Source organism: Cottoperca gobio, chromosome 21 (genome assembly GCF_900634415.1).
Source record: "Cottoperca gobio chromosome 21, fCotGob3.1, whole genome shotgun sequence".
Taxonomy (NCBI): Eukaryota; Metazoa; Chordata; class Actinopteri; order Perciformes; family Bovichtidae; genus Cottoperca; species Cottoperca gobio.
In genome coordinates this window covers 16,272,590-16,290,549 of record NC_041375.1, presented here as the reverse complement: position 1 = coordinate 16,290,549, position 17,960 = coordinate 16,272,590, and the positions used below count along the sequence as shown (strand labels likewise).

The 17,960-nt window shown below is 42.5% G+C and overlaps 1 protein-coding gene across 1 annotated transcript in view; it reads left to right on the top strand.

The window, feature by feature from the left end:
• The first annotated feature begins 416 nt into the window (after window positions 1-416).
• anos1 (anosmin 1) overlaps window positions 417-17,960 on the top strand; it is a 37,921-nt gene continuing 20,377 nt past the window's right edge. The window contains exons 1-2 of the mRNA XM_029459871.1: window positions 417-649; window positions 6,238-6,285. Of these exons, the coding sequence (XP_029315731.1) occupies window positions 458-649; window positions 6,238-6,285 (240 nt within the window). The 5' untranslated portion in view covers window positions 417-457. The remainder of the gene's footprint in view (window positions 650-6,237; window positions 6,286-17,960) is intronic.

Genomic DNA, 17,960 nt, shown 5'->3' with positions numbered 1-17,960 from the left:
CACCAGCCAATGTTCCCACTATTGAAAAACTGCAAGTATGTAGTGCAAATTGTGTACTGCAAAGCAAGGTTCTGGGTTGAGTTTGTGTTAGATTACATATAATGAACACAATAATCACTTATTTCCATTTACACTGCAGCTCATTCCACTACTTACTCTATTACAAGTTATGATTATATACCATGATTTCCTTTCATACGCCTTTTCCTTTCTCCTTGTAGGCCTGCTCACTGAACAACCTGCCCATGCTTTGAATAGTGTGTGCAGGACTATGCAGCAGTCTACCTGCTTTAACGCTCCTCGTGTCTGTCAGTCACCGCGGGATCCTCCAATCGCAGGGCGCGTGAGCCCGTGACTCCTCCCCAGTGTATAATTGAAGTTTCTTTAGTTTCTCCGCCGGAGCCTGCACGCAGTATTGTCCGATCCGTGGAGGGATTAAATACACAACCGCGGGACCATGTTTTCTAGGAGCCTGAACGTGTGTCTGACCCTGTGTTTGTGGATTACGGCATTAATGAGCCCAGGAAGTGTGTCCGCGAGGAAGCAGGACGACTCTTTCTTCACTGCCAGTATTTACCGAGCAAGATGCGCCTCGAGATGCCTCAGTCTGCACATCACTCGCATCTCCGCTTTTTTCAAGCACTCTCAGGTACGAGCATGTGGGCACAGACACTCAAACTTCTGGCGTTGGAAATGAGAAATAAACGCTGTGCTGTAGCTGTTATTTAATGAATGAAAATGTGCTAGTCGAATCCTTCCCACATAAGTCAAACCTGTTTATTTTGAGCCCATTGAGAGCAGACAGGAGCAGGTCACTAATGGTGCTGAAATACTTTCTCACTTCGTGTTTTATGCCACTGACAAGGAAATTAGACCTTTCTTAACGGAAAGTGTCACCGAAATAAAAACACCAGCAAATATAAGAATCTGTATGAAGGTTTGAGCTGCTGGTAAAGTTGCCCCATACAGCATATGTTTGGCCGTGTAGAGTGGGACGCTTTCAAATATATCTCATTAGTCCAACACATTGCGGTATTTTTGAGACTGAAGGATGATGGACGCCTATCAGTGAAGCCAGTTTCCATTCATTACTTGCTAATTGCTGGAACATTAGACACCCGTTTCTGTCAGTGCAAATGTGATGGACTTTTATGACTTTTATTCCTGTTATGACTCTATAGTGTTACTTTTCTGTTGGCCAATTATTTATAGGGCATCTCATATGAGGAAACACTGCCTTATACTGTATATTCAAAGTGAGAATTTTGCACAGAGCATGTTGTGATGCAGACCGTGGTACTATAAATTAGCTGTATTCTTTATATGATTTGGTACGTGGTGTCAGAAGTTGTTTTTCACCCTCCACTGGACACACTGTTCTCTCCCAGGACCCAGGACCAGTCCTTTAGAGAAAAGGACTGGTCACTGATCCTTCTCCCCTCTGCTCCTTTTCACCAGCTATCTATCTGGTGGCCGTCTTTTATACTCGCTTCATTTGCATTTGCAAGGCTTGTCTTTCTCAAGGTGCATTAATGAATCCTTAATTGTCAGGAAACACTGGGGAGCAAGGCACATTTGTCATTAGGTTGTAATGAATAAAAAGAGTATATCGCTTGTTTGTTTGTCACCAATTAACTTTACTTTGAAAGCACTTATTGATCTGGTGTAGTAGTTCTCAATACATGTTCGTGCGACACAGAGACCTACTGCAGTTAATTCTGGCAATTTTATTAAGGGGGAATATACACCGGGGGTGAGGAATGAATACACTTTACTGCAATTAACATCCTGGTAGGATAGAAAACAACAGTGCTGTGCATCCAAAGGACACAGATTGAAAACAGTGTTTCTTGATTCACAACTTGGCAGGCAGTGTTAGGGATTTGTTTTGAGAGGAATCCAAAGATATATTGCTGCTCTGGGTTGCAAAGTTGGGGAATTAAATTAGTCACCAGCTGACAGAGAAGTCAAATAACTGGTGGAAGTCTCGCCTCTAATGAACAGCTAATAGTCTATATAATTGACTGCAGAGCCTCGGAGTCTGAGGCAGCGTTTCTTTCAGTCAGAGGAAAATGAGAGGGAGGTATTTGACTAAAGAGAGGAGCATTTTCGTGGTTAGTGATAAGCAAGGTTGCTTGAGCGAGCTTGTAGGTCCGAGAATAGAAGGCAAATGTTGATAATCTGCAAGGACTGTCTTATGCACTGTGTTCTCAACAGTCCTTTCATGTGAAAATGGGGGGTCTGGTCAGCTGCAAAAACATATGGCTCTCCTCCCCCCTGCCCTCTACCCCCTGGCCCTGCCAATAAATGCCAGCATCACACCTCATAGGCATGTAGAGGATGCATTGAGCTACCGATGCCGCTCCTTCGAGGTCACCTTCCTGCTAAATGCTGGCGCCCAATTGTGCTAAATGTGATAAGCTCTGATGTACTGTTGCCACAACACTGGAGCATGCTCAGTCAGCACAACCTACAGGTGGATCTGCTTCCTCTGCCAGATCTTATTACAGCAGCGGGCCGACAGGCAGCAGCTTGGAGCTCCACTCCAGTGATTGATACGACAGACCTCTTAATTCAACTCGGACATCCTTCAGGGGTCATTTAATACTCGATAGGAAAACCAAGACATGCAACACTTTCCATTTTTTAATGGAAATGAAATGCCTGGGCTGTATGTCAAAGCGGTGACTTTTGCCTACTGTTTCTTCACATTTTACTGCGTCTACTCAATATCTAGTAATCTATATGGACCACTACTTATTTTGGTCATGGTACAAGAAACAAATTGTCCTCTTAACACATTTTGCAGCTGGAATGTAAAACTCTGTTATTCATATCAGCTTTAATATGATCATTCTGTGAATACTGGAACGAGACTTAGAGAATTTAGCACTTGCAGATGTTACGAACACCCATTGCGTCTTCCCTTTTTATGTGGCTGAATCGGAGGGCAAATCACAGACTTTGTTTTAATTGTCGCAATTATGAATTAGTGTGAAATGGAAACAAGCGTGGAGTTGCAGAGTTGTGAAACCCATGGGTCGTCCATAGGTTGTCAGATTTATAGCAACAGTAGATTTACTGATGTAATAGTGTTTCCAAATACAGATTTATTGACATTTTACTCCACATTTGGAGAACTTGTCACCCCAGTACAATAGACAGAGGGGAACACCCAACCATAAATATTAGCCTCGGACACTTTAAAATATTAAGAGCGAGCTGGGAGCCCTGTGCAATAATGTATTCTGAAAGCATCAGCCTTGTAGTAGATTATTTATGCGGAGACCTGTGAAGCCAAAAACAAGGTGTGTCCATGAGGTCTTGTTATTACATTCAAAGCAATAAAAAGGTTTTAAATTCAGTCATTCATTTCTAATGTGCTGCACAGTAAAGTCTTAGCATCTTGCTTGAGAGATGTGTGTTTAACAGTAAGCGAATGGAAGAGAAAACACGAGCAAAGTCATTTTTCCGTGTCCCCTTGTTTTTGCCTTTGATATTAAATAACCTGTGGTGGAATCAAACCTCAGCCAGTGCTCGTCTCATGTGTGGAGTTTTTCATTAGCGAAGACAGCGGATGAATAGGGGTCTATGTAGCTTGGCCTCACCTCTCTGTAAATGCTTTTAAACCATGACAGTCCTGTCTGTAAATCTCAGCCTCCAGTGCTGCTACACCCTGAGCTACCTCATTTGACAAATAGCCCTCATTCCTAAGTGGGGACAACTTTACGCCAGTGTTGTTTCAGATTTCTGAAACTCCCTTTTATGTTAACATTGGATGTGCGCTGGACACATTAGCTCACTTTCAGAGCCCCTGTCAAATAATTCAGTTAAAGTGAATAATTGATGAGCAGAATGACCACAGCCCTCACACCCACTCAAGTCTAAGCCTAAATCTTGAGGCCCTTTATTTTAGTGCTGCATATGTGCCCTTAAGGATCAGTTATTTTGGTGTTGCCTGAAGACCCCTGGGCTGTCAAAAGACATAGAGACACCAGGCTGTCCCTTGAAGTCCCGTCTCCTGTTAACTTCGCCAGACATGTACAAGGTCTCACAGACCAGCAGTATTTTCCATCCGTGTAAAACATAAAGGCAAGAGACTAGATAGAATTGAAACACAATTCATCAGTGAAATCTGAGATCCGTTTAATCAGAGGCTCGTAGGAAACAAAAGATTTCCATTTTGAAAAGGTGGAATGCCATCCTCAAAGATGAAAGGTTTTTTTAGTCCATGTTCTCCTCAGTTGTCTAGACAATACAGCACGCCCCTGGCCACCTGCTCTGTCTTCTCTATGTGACAACAGCCATAATGTATCTCTGTGATAAATCCCCTGTTTACACGACTGCTCCGGTGTCAATAACAAAGCGGAGAGTTCACCTCAGCCACACATTCATATACCACTGTCTGGTCTCCTCTCCTCGACCCCATCACACAGGAGGATATCTGGAAAGCATTCACTCACTGGAGTCCTTGACAGTACTCAGCACTGCATAATGTTCAGACTGCAGAGGAATGTCATGGTGAGTCAGAGGGATGAAGTTCTGACCTATAATTATTCCCCCGTTGGTCCCTGACATGGTGGGGTCAGACCTGGACAGCTGGGGCAACATCCTGCTGAGCTTCTCTGCTATAGGGATGCTGTCACACAGCAAAATTAGCTCCTCTGTGGATCGGGCCCTGTCGCCGGTGATGGATGGGTGAAGAAAGGTGTCAGAAACAGGATTGATGATTTAGAACATGCTAGAGTTGTGACAGTCTGTATAAATTATCCAGAGGTACTGGGTGCCAGTGTTAATGTCAAGGTTTTATTTACGGCGTGTCACCAACTGGGGGTTTGGCTAGGTTTGATTTGATCATTTTATATGAATTAGCAAAGTCCACGAGGATTTTAATCGTGTGATAATTCCTAATTCATCAACATTCGCCTAAGCAGAGAAGAGGTGTTATACTGGTCAGGAAAAGGGCAGAAAACTCGCTGATGCACTCTAAACTCCTCAGCCAAGTAAGCGCTCGTTCCCACTTCATTGGTAACAAAATTAAAACATTATTCCTATTCTCTTTGGCGCTCAGTCTCATATTTTTCATCCTTATCTTCAGTTTTTTTTTGAAGAGACATGAACATACAATCACGGATTCCTTTGAAGCCGTTTGACCATTATCCTTGACACTAAAAGCACAGCACTTACTGGTACTGGATGTCAAATTAAACCCTTTAATGATAAGTTCTCTCCTAAGGTCTCATGGGAAATTTCTTTTGGATTACATTGTGGGAAAAAGGCTTTGAACTTGACATTGAACTTAAGCAGACTTTTTGCCTGCAGACCCTGAAGGTTTGGCTGTTTCCTACTGCTGCATTGCTTCCATACAGAAGCGCAGGGAACATCCAAAAGTAAAGCTCAGATTCAGGTCATTGATTTAGAATGAGTGTCATCAAAGAAAGTGCATTTGATTTGTATCACTTATCCAGAGGTGTAGAAAACAGGTGAACACAAAAAATGTGTTATTTGTAATGTTTCTATAACATTGACCTAAATGTCACATTTTCTGATGTCATGTCCAAACATTTCGTCTCTTTCATGTTGACCAACTGGTCATTTATTCCAAAGCACTGGCCTTGCACTCGCCATCCAAGCTCAATTATGTTTGCAGAGGATGACAGCCTAATTCCTCGCCCTAATGGTATTCAGGAAATGACCACTTGGACAAGCCATTTACCCCCACTGGTCGTTCGCTTGACAACTCCCCATATTTACACGTAGATGATTTATAAACACGCAGCACTATTAGGACCAAATGTTTGCCTTGCTTAAGCGCAGAAGTTGGCACTTCCACGGCAATTAGAGGAAATTGGCAGTATCGGCAGTCTACACAGAAGTGCTGACATCAGTTCTCGCCTCAGTGACCTTGGGGACGTCTGTTGAGAGATCAAACGGATCCTCAGAAAAGCTGAGGTCACCATGCTCTGCTGAAACCGGCCAGAGGTTTGCCCTGCTGCCGCTGACCCTTCTTTCCTGCTTAGGTTACAAACACTCAGCATGCAAAGCTGAGTCTTGACATTTGTCTACTGTTGGCAATAATTTGTTACTCAAAAAGGCCTTGACTTAAGGAAAGTGGTACGAAGATATATTGTTATAGGAAAGGAAAGGAGAGGGTCGAAGCTGCATAATCGTTTGATGAATTGATCATTGTAAATGTCTTTCTCTGATGACTGATGATATGTTCCTTCTCTTTTACAGAATAATGGATCCTTGGTTTGGTGCCAGAATCACAAGCAGTGCTCCAAGGTAGTGTGGTTTTCCCTTCTTTCATGAATGAAACACACATGCCACATACATGGCTCATTATCAGAGGATAATGCAACATAAAGTGTGCGAGTCACGACAGGACTAGTTTTAGCATGCCTGCAGGAATCACTTCGAGAGCTGTTGACATAGACTATGATGAGAACAACTTTTTTTCAGCTAGTCCTTACTTCTGCTTTCATTGATACTCATTTGCTCTTGTAAATAGGATCCAATTTAAACCAATTAAATGAGATTCGAATAGGGATAAATGAGTGTTGATTTATAAAAGCAATAACCATGATTGTTATTCCTACTCGTGTCATTTGGAATTTCAGTTGGATAAATTACGCTACGCCTCCCGCAGGGCTTGTTTGTGTTTCGTGCCCTGTCCCAAAGAAGGTTGATACAAAGCTTGTGTTGACAGCTCCTCTGAAAAGATGGCGCTGACATATTCTATCAGACTCTCCCAGAGTTGTTGACAAGGCCCTCAGAGATGTGCCGTATAGACTGTAGACACTATGGAGCAAAAAAAAAAAAAAGAGGATGATATGCTAGCCAAGTAGAAATCTGAGCAATGCTCTCTGTAGCTGTCAGAGACTCTCATCTCCTCACACACAGACCGTGAAACAAGGATTCAACGCTGTTTGCCCATGAGAACTTAAAGTACAACACAGACAACACATAATACATTGTCTAGATAAAATACAGGAAGTATGTTATTGCGGCGGTGATGACAAATTAGATGTAGTGCTTGTATGTATTTATTGTTTTTTTCCACAGACCTTGTTGTACTTATAGAGGATTGCATGCTGAGCAAATTAGTGCTGCAGTGATGGTGATTAATTGGAAAATGCAGATTCTTTTTTTATGCTTACTTAACACGGCCTCATTTAGTGGACATATTAATCACAATCAGTGTCTCGTATCAACTGCCTCACAAAATGACCCTTTGCGTTTGTTTTCTAAATTCCTCTTTTGAATTTCAAATTGTATCCTTGGCAATTTGCATTTGCCTGGGATACAGCAGAGCTATTGTTCTTTGTGCTTCCTTCGACATCAGCAAATGTATAGTTACTTCCCTTACCTAACTTAGGCAGATGTTTACAACATGATCATATCACTGAATGTGTCCTAATGTGTGTGTTTATATAATGTTATATAGTGTTTCTGCTAATTATTAGGTTGTATTATTTAAATACAAAGGGTGATCTATGCATCAACTTAAAAAATAATAATAATATGCCCTTTTATTTCATCTTAAACCTTCTATGACAAGTTAAAGGTTAATGTATATATAGGCACTTAAAAAGGCAAGTCTCTTTTGTTTTCACCGTAACGCTGTGAAACTTGTTTCTTTCCTTTCCACTGTGATGGCCAACATTGGCTCTTGGCACTAGTCATTCCCCAGTCGTTCAGCAGAGTTTTATGTTTGAAAAAGGCTTTTGCTGGCTGTGAGTCCAAGCACAGCATACTGTTTTCATAATCAACCAGCTAACATTGCTAAAACTCTGCAAATGTCCCAACAACTCTTTAATGGACTTCTTGTTCTCTTTGCTCTAACAAGCATGTCAGTTCGCACTTCTTTATCCTACTGGTAGGCAGTAAATAAATGAGGCTGGATTTGATGTAAGCCCTTAAAAATAATGATATGCTTGTGTTACTGCTGTTTAAATGTGGTGCTCTGCTGCTCTGCCATTCCAAATCGTTTCAAGGGGCTCTCTGAATTTAATTAATTTAATTGTATCCTAGGTTTTGGGTTCAGCCATTCAGGATGCAGGCCAGGGCACCGTGCTGAAGTTTAATTTGCGGCCAGAAGTCAATATTGTGGTAGCAAACACCACCACACTTCACATCCACATCAATGACTCGAGTGCACACTCAAGGCCTGTGTGTAGTGTGTCAAAACACAGAGCTATTGTGGCCGCTTTAACAATTGTACCAAATGGGCCCATGCTGTACAGTGGTTCCCAGTGAATAGCTCTACAGCCGCTGATTAGCCTCTTCACTTCATGAACAACACACAGTCAAACAGAGAGACAAAGGCAGTGGCTCCCGGGGAGTGCGTTAGGGCAGAAGGCCTGTCCACCCAGAGCTCTGTTAAAGAGCCTCAGTGAGCTCCCCGCCTGTGAGGAAAATGCAGGGAAGGACTGCCTAATAATTTAGACAAAGATGCGGTGACCCTGTCCATCTGTCTGCGTTTTAGGAAATCAAAGCCTCCCGCTTCCATTTGTGAAGACAAAGTCATCCCGGTCAAATCGTATACGCAGTGTCCAGAGCCGGCCCCGCTCTCAGTGTCCCCATTGTCATGGTAATTAACCTGCGTGCCCTCTCTCCAGAGCAGAGCAAAGTGGCATTTGGAGAGCCGGGGAGTCATTATCATGCCATAACACTGGAGAACAGACAGCAGGCATTTTCTATGAGCTATTGTCATTTTGTCTCCCTGCTGTTAGAGCTTCCCCACTTGAGAAATTTGGCTGTGTTCCCTGAAAGTTTTCAAAACTCCAGGGTGTTCTCTTTTTCTGCTGGTGCAAAGAAAATAGATTTTGTGCGTGTGCATGGGAGAGAGTGCAGAAGCAGCCAAGAAGCTTTCCACATTCAGAGCATGGCTGATATTAGCAGGGTTTGCTTTTCCCCCCTGGGTGTGATCCAGGCTCCAAATCAAATGCTAGGATTGACTTAAGGCAGCTAAAGGCCGGTCTACAACAAAGCGGTGCGCTTCATTACTCAAACTTCTCTCGGGGAAGAAAGAGAAGAAAGGACATGTGCATTATGCCTGGATAAGTTGGCCTGCGGTGAGTCATTGGAACGTGGCCATCACTTATAATTCCTGAGGAAGAAAAGTGTCATATTTTTCTTGTAAACACACCAAATATCCTGAACTTTAAAAAAAAAAATCGGTATTCCTTTTCCTCCGTTGAGACTGATCTCTCAATGAATTAGATTGAGTTGTGATTACTGAGCGGAAGAGAATCAAAACACCGGTCTGTGATAAAATATCTTTTAGCACGGAGAAGTTGACTTTGTCTTATATTTCTCTGAACCTGCCACGTCCCGGCCCTTTTTATTCAACAAGACTTTCCAGAATGAAAACCTTTAGAAAGCAACATTGTCTGGTCGCCATTTGACGGCAATGAGTCCTGCATGTCTTTCATAGATGTTTCACATATCCCAGGTGGCTCTTTTGAGCGCTCTTTCTTAACAATCACACTCTGACCCACATACCAGGGTAAGAATAAGAAGTGTTTACTCTTTTGGATTACATGCGCCTTCGTCTTCACATGTCGGAAGCTTTGAAGCCATTTGCCTGAATAACAATCACTGGAATGCTACTATGTCTCATTCAAAAGTGTCTTTCTTGTCAAACCCCCCTCTGCCAAACCACACATTTTCTCACGCCAAAATAAAGTGGTCAAACTTCCCATCAGTTGTTCTTTTTTCAGGGTCAGTTGCACATACATAATGAACCCAGAAGGGCTGCTTCATTCTTCAGTTTATATGAATCTTAATTAAAAACACATACTTTAGGGAATGGTCACTTTCACTTGAATCTTTGCAAGTGTGTCGATGCAATTTACAAGTCTTTTGTGTGGCCATCTTTTCTTTTGGCGGTAGGTAGTTTATTTTGAAAAGATGTTATAAATTGGATGCTGGTTGGTAGGTTTTACAGCTGGCCATGGCTGGGATTGTTAGGTGCTTAGAAAGACTTCAAAGCACCTTTTGGTCATGCTGAGGCCAGACGTTCGTCTCACCTCCCTGTGTTAGCCACATTACCAGCACCAACACCTCAAAGCAAGCTGGACTAGAAATCAATCTGTCAAGTGGGCTGTGTGTCTGGATTGCCTGTCAGTGGAGCTGCTAAGCGGAGTGTAACATTCGTGGAACAGACTTTGCCAGTTTGACTTTGATTTTCTAATTCTCATATATATCTTCCACAAATATCTATATATCTATATATATAGATATTTGTGGAAGGTGGTGGAGTTCATGCTTACTTTCTCTGAAGCCTTTCTTTTTGTATTTTATCTAGTTTGAGGCAGTGTGAGTGCTAGTATGTGTGTGTGGGTGGCAGAGGAGTGTGAAGCAGGGCTGGTCAGTCCCAGCAGGAAGGACCTGATCTGGACATGGTTGTTAAGTTTCATTGGCTAAAGGGGGGGTCGCTTCATTGGCTGCTATCTGTGGAGCTCATTATTCACATGGTGGGTGGCAGAGAATGAAAACCCCCACAGCAGAAAACTAAAGATGTGGACACAGGAGAGGAGGCGAGGAGGCAGTGGTACTGCACTTTAGACTTCCTCAGCAGTAAGAGCTCTACTAAAGCAGATCTAAAGCTGCTCTCTGCAATGCTGTGTGTTCAATATCTGAGTGATGAGCACTCCAGGAAATCTTCCATAAAGAAATACACCCACTGTCTCATACCAAGCAGTGTTGTTATTGATCCCGCAGAGCATCGGGCACTTTTCAAATAGTAACCATTTATTTTGTGAGATATTCAACCTTTCGCAGATTTCACCCGATTTCACATGTCAGAAGGGATTTCATTCCCTTGAAGGATTAATGTAATCAAAGCTGCTGTGAAATCCTCTTTTGGCAATAATGACCAGTCACACTGAGACAATCTGCTGTCATCCAAGTGTTTATTCTCCTTCTGAGGATGGATTGGCTGAATATTAAAGATTGCAGCATACCGTTCATGTAGATTTTGCTGTCAAGATGATGTGTTTTAGAGGTGCTACAGCAAGAAATGATCTGCAGCTATATTTATGGTCCGTGTTAATATATCGTTACAGAACTAATCGTGGCAAAGGTCACATTGACGAAGACAAGATTAGAATGTAAGAATCTTAAAGCTGATGTACTTAGTGGATTGGGGCATATCAATTTATTCCAGCTCCACTCAAAGCTGCTGCATCCCGCAGACAAATCCAATAGATTGTGTGTGACAGTTTCAGGACGATGGAAAACAAGAATGTGTGTCAAGAGATGAGGAGCGACAGCTGTCTTAACCTTTACCATGGACATGACTGCTTCAGCAGAGTACATTTTACTTTAAATTTCCAGACTGATCAGCAATGGGGAAAACGCCCTCTTTGGTTCTTTTGTTTGTTTTCATTATAAATCCAAAAGTCTTCCCACCCAGGTTTGCCCTCTCTTTGTACACTCTTTGTTCTCAGCTTTTGAAATGCATATAAAAGAGAAATCAATCATCACATCAGGCATATAGAATGCATTATATAACTGCACGTTGTTTCTCAATCTGCATGTGCTACGCTGGTGTGAGGAGCTGTTAGTGGAGGCTGGAGAGGGCAAGTAGGATTAGTGAATTTCAAGTGTTTCAGAGACCCAAATAAACAAGTTAAAATAGTAGTGGAATGTGACTAAAGTACGGGATTAAAGGGCGGCTTTACTCCCCTCAATGGCGTGTCGTGTTTTACATGTCGTTGGCCTATATCGAGACGGAATCTCTCCAGGTCTCAATCCATTCGAGATGAGGAGGGGATTGAGTAGTCACTGACATCCTTTCATCTTGTTTACTATCTCCTCAATCTGCAATGACAGAAATGCATTTTTCATCCTCCGCGAGTTCATTATCGTTGCTGTAAATCAACTGTATAGAGAGATTGAATAAATGGCTTAGGCGCTGAGGAAGTGTTTTATCATTTGATCGCATTTTCAACTCCACTCCTATGCATCTGTCATCGTAACGTTATTCAGTGTGATGGTGTGAGAATAAATACAGTAAATCATGTGTGGGGCAGATTTGACGAGGTTTTTTTTTCTGGAGAACGGCGGAAAAGGGTTTGGCTTTCCCATGCCACGTTACAGAGAAAGGCCTCCTTTATCATCCATCTGACCCCACATGATGGATACATCCTGTTGTCATGAAATGTAAACTGAACCCAGAGGTAGGTGATAACTGAAGCTCTAGTTACAACCACTGTAAGTTTGACTCTTGCCACTGCAGAACATAACAATGTGAGATGGCAGAGGACCTGTAAGTGAAGGAGCCCTCGTAGAGGAGGGGGGCATCAGTCTGTGTGTGTGCATGGGGGGTGTCTGGGTAAAACTTCAGAGTCATTAAGTATTAAGTGAGCTGCTATTGCATTCCACAGCAGACAAAGCACAATTCTGGCTAAGCTGTGTGGGCTTTTTTGCTCATAAATAAGGCAGGCACCTCTGATTGTGGGAGTAAATGTATAATTCATGCACTGCCCCTCCTGCTCCTTCTCTTTTTCTTCTCACTTTCTGCCAAGCTATTCCCTTTCAGCTCTCTGTCGTATGCACCCTCAACTGCATTTAAATTAATAATTAAAGTGATGCTCAGAGAAAGTCTGTGACACCACCTGCTAGGTTACTCACTGTCTCCGAGCCTCATTTTGAGAAGCAAAATAGAGAGTCTTGAACCGTATACGTTTCTGTTCATCCCTACTAGAGCCGGAATACTACAGAGTTTTAGTTGGTTGTAAATATGAAGCTGGCAACGTTCAGGGTTTTTAAAACAATTCAATTTCGTAAATGTGTCATTACACTTATAAGAGTGTCACAGTCAATATCATTCTGGGTCTGGATTAATTGGCGTCGTTATCATGATCTTGTATTTCTTAGAATTAGGAAATGTTGTCAATGGGTTGTTGTTGCTGGCAGCCCTGTATGGTCTTATTCCATTTTAGACGATGATTTATAGCAGACATGGTTAAAACCACTTCTTCTAGAGTGCTGCAGGACATCGCTAGCACGACAGCTTGTGCATCCTCAGACCAGCTATGACAGAAGGGCTAAGCAGTTACAGGGATGATAGGCATCCAATGCCACATTTCTATACACTGCCCCTTTTTTAGGGAGACACCAATTTTCTCCACACACATAGACTACCTGGCAGCCCACACAGGCATCATGCACCTTTAACACATACAGCATGCTGTAAGTGTTGTCTTCTCTAGCTCTGAATACAGCAAAGACACTGAGCCATTTGGGTTTCCTGTTGGTTTGCAGAGGCTTATGTAATCGAAGAATAGAATACCCCACAGCAACCACTGCGGTATAAATGTATCTGCACACCCTCTGAAATATCAGACTTTGTATGAATATTCAACATGCACTTTCATTGACACACACTGCTTTTTCTCCCTGTTAGCTTAAGTTACAAATGAAACATCAACATTGACTGGGAATAATTCCATCGGCTCTAATGCAATTCCTAAATTTAGATAAGCGACCTTCTTCTCTTCGGAAAATCTCCAATCATATTTATCAGCTCTCACGTGAGCTTGCCGTGCATATAGAGTTGCAGACTCTCATCTCAAGTCAGCAAGCTTAATCTTTTTGATCTACCTGATCCATACCGCTGTCTGGTCAACACACACGTGCTGATTTACAGCAGCGCAGATATCTCACGGAGTTAACACAGTATAAGGTCGCATAAGGTTGAGGAAATGGCGTGTCTAGACTTTATAACAGCTCAGGACGGGGATATCTTCTTCCTGATTTACTCGCCATATTTTTACAGTCCTTTGGAACTTAATGGCACGTCAGAGGCGTATTGGAAAGCCTTTTTAGCGTATGATTTTACAGCCGTTCAGATCACAGCTCCAGCGCTTGATGAAATATAGTTTCAGTCTGCTTAACCTGTATTCATATTCTCCCCAGGCATCATCTGAAAAGCAACAACATTTAGAAAGTTTAGGCACACTTCCTCTTTTTTTTGCCTTCAAAAATAGACCTTAATTTTTGGATGGATATCCAGCTGACTTTGAATTATAAAAGGCAGCTTGAAGTAGGGCCTGTGCCATGAATGAGAAAACGGGAAAATCATCAAGAGTAATGGTCCCTGATTATGGCTTTCCACCGAGAACAGAGGAACGAGAAAATATTGTTCACGTCTAGTTTTTCATCCATCCTACTGTTATCAGATGGTCTTCTTAATGTTCTAAACGCCTAACAAATTGAAAATCTCTACTTTTTATTCCTCTTTCACGTTTAATGGTGGTTTTCAAACAACAAAAAGGGTGTATCACCACAAAACTCTAGACAGAAATGTGGTTTAAATGTACTGTATACTGTAGGCTTTTGTGACAACCGAATATTTTTGGGATGTTGATGGTCGGTCAGATAAAGCAACCCATTTGAAATCGTCCCCTTGGGCTCTGGGAAATTATAATGGATATTTTTCAATGTTTTTGACATTCTAGTGAGAAAATGATTAATTGATTAGTTATTGATGTGCTGCAGCTCTACTTTAAAGCTTAGTTTGTACACACATTTTGTGTCTCAGGGTGCCCAAATCCTCACCACATGTGTGATCATTTTTTTCTGTTCTGTATTCGATAAATACACAAGTGGAGTATAAAAAGTGAATTTCCCATAAAGGCTCTGTGTTGTTCAAGGCTAATGTTTTTTTTGCATTAACAGTGTTGGGTAACTGGCACTTCAAAAGGGTATGAAACTCTCCCAGCCATCATCAGTAAAGTGCTCTTTGATAAAATGTTAAAGGTATGTGGGGAGTGACTGCTTGTTTGCAGTCAGCCATAGTGCTACTGTTGCTTGCATCCCACCTCAGCCCATCCTAACAGGTTTCCCCCTTTGAGCTTTGAAGTTTGAATTTGTTCTCAAGATTGCATTAAACAGTAAACTCAAAACCAGGCTCCAAAATGTCTCTACATCAATGAGCAACTTCACCCGTATTGTGCGGTTGGCTATAGAATTGGAAAACACAAACAGAAAAAGGTGGGAGGCTACAAAACATGGCCTCTAACATTGCTGTGAAAGTGCAAGTGCATTGACCATGTTTGTGAACGATATATCGCATGATGAAAAGCTCTGTCTTTGTCAATGCTGCAACGTGAGCCTGGTGTTTTCAAATGTATCTACTTTGGAGAGAGTTTTTGGAAAACATCCATTTTCTGAGCGGGATCTCGCTGGCTTAGTCCAGATGGAAGGCCAAAATAGAGAGAAAAGATTAGTTTGAAAATGTATCTGGATTAGGGCGGACGTGGCCTGAGAGTGAGAGGGAATGAAAGGCAGATAAGAAAAGAGCTCAGAAGAAACTGGGGAATCCGGGGATGGAGACAGCGGCCAAATAAAAGTGAAATAGAGTGAGACGTGAGTGAATATGTGGAGTAAGTGCCTGTTTCAATAGAGGGGAGAGCAGAACCCGGCGACTCGCTCCCGGATGGGTCGATAGATATGAGCATAGGGCTGAGAGCTGCTGGAATAATTGAGTCTGGTCACCGGGAGTGTGAAAAGCGCCGTGACAGCAGAAAATAGCCATAACTCAATGAGATTGGAGGTGAGATTTACAATGTGTGTGATCAACAACAGAGATTCCTCCATTTCTGAGTCTCCCAGAGAGGCAGACAGCTGCTGCTCCGTCCCATGGGGCGGAAAAGACACCTTGTAAATATGTGTTGGCACATCTCGAGCTTCACACTGACCGTCAGTGCTGGGATCGATACGTTAGGCTCGGATAACAGAGAGAAAACATATTGGGGGAAGACCATATTTTAGATGCAGGGAAAGCACAGGTACCCACATGTAATGGTGCATGGTAGATTTACACAATAACAGGATCAGTCATAGCTGTCTCACTCATCTCCCTATGACTGTACAAATGTGTTCTGGCAAAATTGGAAAATGTCATCTGCTTCAGTATGAATTATTACCCATCTTTTATTTTGTACACACTGTGTATTGTTAAGCCCGGGGGCAATCTCGACTGGTAGCAGTTCATGCTTCATTAGCTGAAACCAAACACTTGCGTGACATTTTGTATATGCACTTTTTTCATAGTTTATGTTATTCCAGTCACTCACTCGGGGGAGTAAGCATAAAGCAGAAAGGCAGTTCTATGCTCAACCCCCCCCCTCAAATCTCTCCCTACCCTTCCCTCTCTTCCCCCGTCTTCCCCCTCTTTACTCCCTCCACCTCCCCTTCGCCTCGTCCCAGCCATGACAAAGTGAAGATGGGCTGTGGCATTGGCTGCCATTCAGCCTGACTCTCTCATCGGCCCCACAGAATGCCTTTCAGGGTCCCCCAGAGTAACAACTGCTGCGTTTTATTACAGCGTGAAATGGGGAGTGAAAGACCGCTATGGATGTTCCTACTTAACCATGCAGAATGTGTCACTATTGGATGGGAAGATAAGAGGACAAAGGGGAAATCAGCCGCTCAAATGCTTTTTGTTAAGACAAACAGTCCATAGAAACAACCCCATGCTCTTGTTTACATCTCAGAGTAAAACCATTTGTGTCTTTCTAGGTGAAATTTGTCCAGAAATATGTTAACATCACATTGGATGATTACACGCATTCCTTACGCTATTCAAACAGATGGTAGCCGTGTTGCCAGCTGGAGAGATTTGCTTGAGGGAGACCCAGACGTTGGCACCCAAACCCAGCAGATACACTATGTCCAGCTCAATTATGTTCTCTAGTCTAGCTCTATGGAGTGTTTTCCCAGATTAGATCTCTGAAGTCAAACACTAGCATAGCTATCGACTGCACAACGCTGCAGATGTTTGAGGGCTCCAAGCCTCTAGGGGACTCAGTAATACTAACTGTTAGACCACAGATATCTCCCGACATGATCCCATTAATAGAAAAGTCTCATTCTCTTGTGCCATTCATACATGCATGAAGTTTTACATATGGATTTAAAGTGATTTAGCATATTTTGGTCTGTTGTAATAAGCAATTTAGTGGTATTGCTACACATTTCCTAAAATTTCCACATATAAAAGCAGAAGTGGTTGGGGGTTGTCAATTTGCATGGTATCGAGTGGAGGTGGTGCCCCCCACCCTGAAAACAAATTGCACAAGAGTTTATAGAAAATCTTTTATGGTTCTCTCCCAAGCATGCTTTTGGCGGCATCAGTACTATGGTTTTAGATCGAGCACCAAACTGTGTAAATAGGAACCAGGCACTTGATTGATGAGAGCACCTTTGTAATTATATACAGCCGTCCTATTTGCTTTGGCAAGACATCTGTCGTCGGTCCTCCTCTTCCCTCCTTAAATGTCAGGTTGTGGGTGTGGCTGGGGAGAAACGCTGACAGATTGTCAGTTTTCAGCACACCTGCAGGGAGCTCTCACTGCCTTAGACGCAAATGCTCATCTCTTTTAAGAGTACCATTTACGATGTATCTTCTCATTCAGCGGCAATATCTGTCCTGACCTGATGATAAAACATTTTTTAAATACAACCCGAGCAGTTTTTGGTTAGTTGTGAAATGTTGTCGGGAAAGGTTAAAGAAATAATAAAAAAAAAAAACACTGGGACTCCGAGTGTGAGATAACACACTGAACACACAGCCAGCATTCTGATCTGTGTTGCAATATCCTTGGTACGCAATGTGCTGTGTTAATTCATGCTGCTTGGCACGCAAGCCCCAGCATCTCGAGGTAACGATGATTCTATTTTCACTTGTATAGTTGTGATTGTGGTGAACCAGAAAAAGATTCATCCTCATGAAAAGCCAATGGAATGCATTCAGTCCGTGCACACAAGATCTTTCAATGAGTAAAATGAGCTTGATCCCTTGGCTTATGTGTGTATGTTCAGTGATTTGTAGAAGGGATTTGGGGGCTTTAACATGTGCGTCTACTGGCATAATGTCCTTTAGACACTGGTGCAGCACACAGTTATTGCATCAACACCTCATTGTTCCAGCGCGGTGCTTGTGT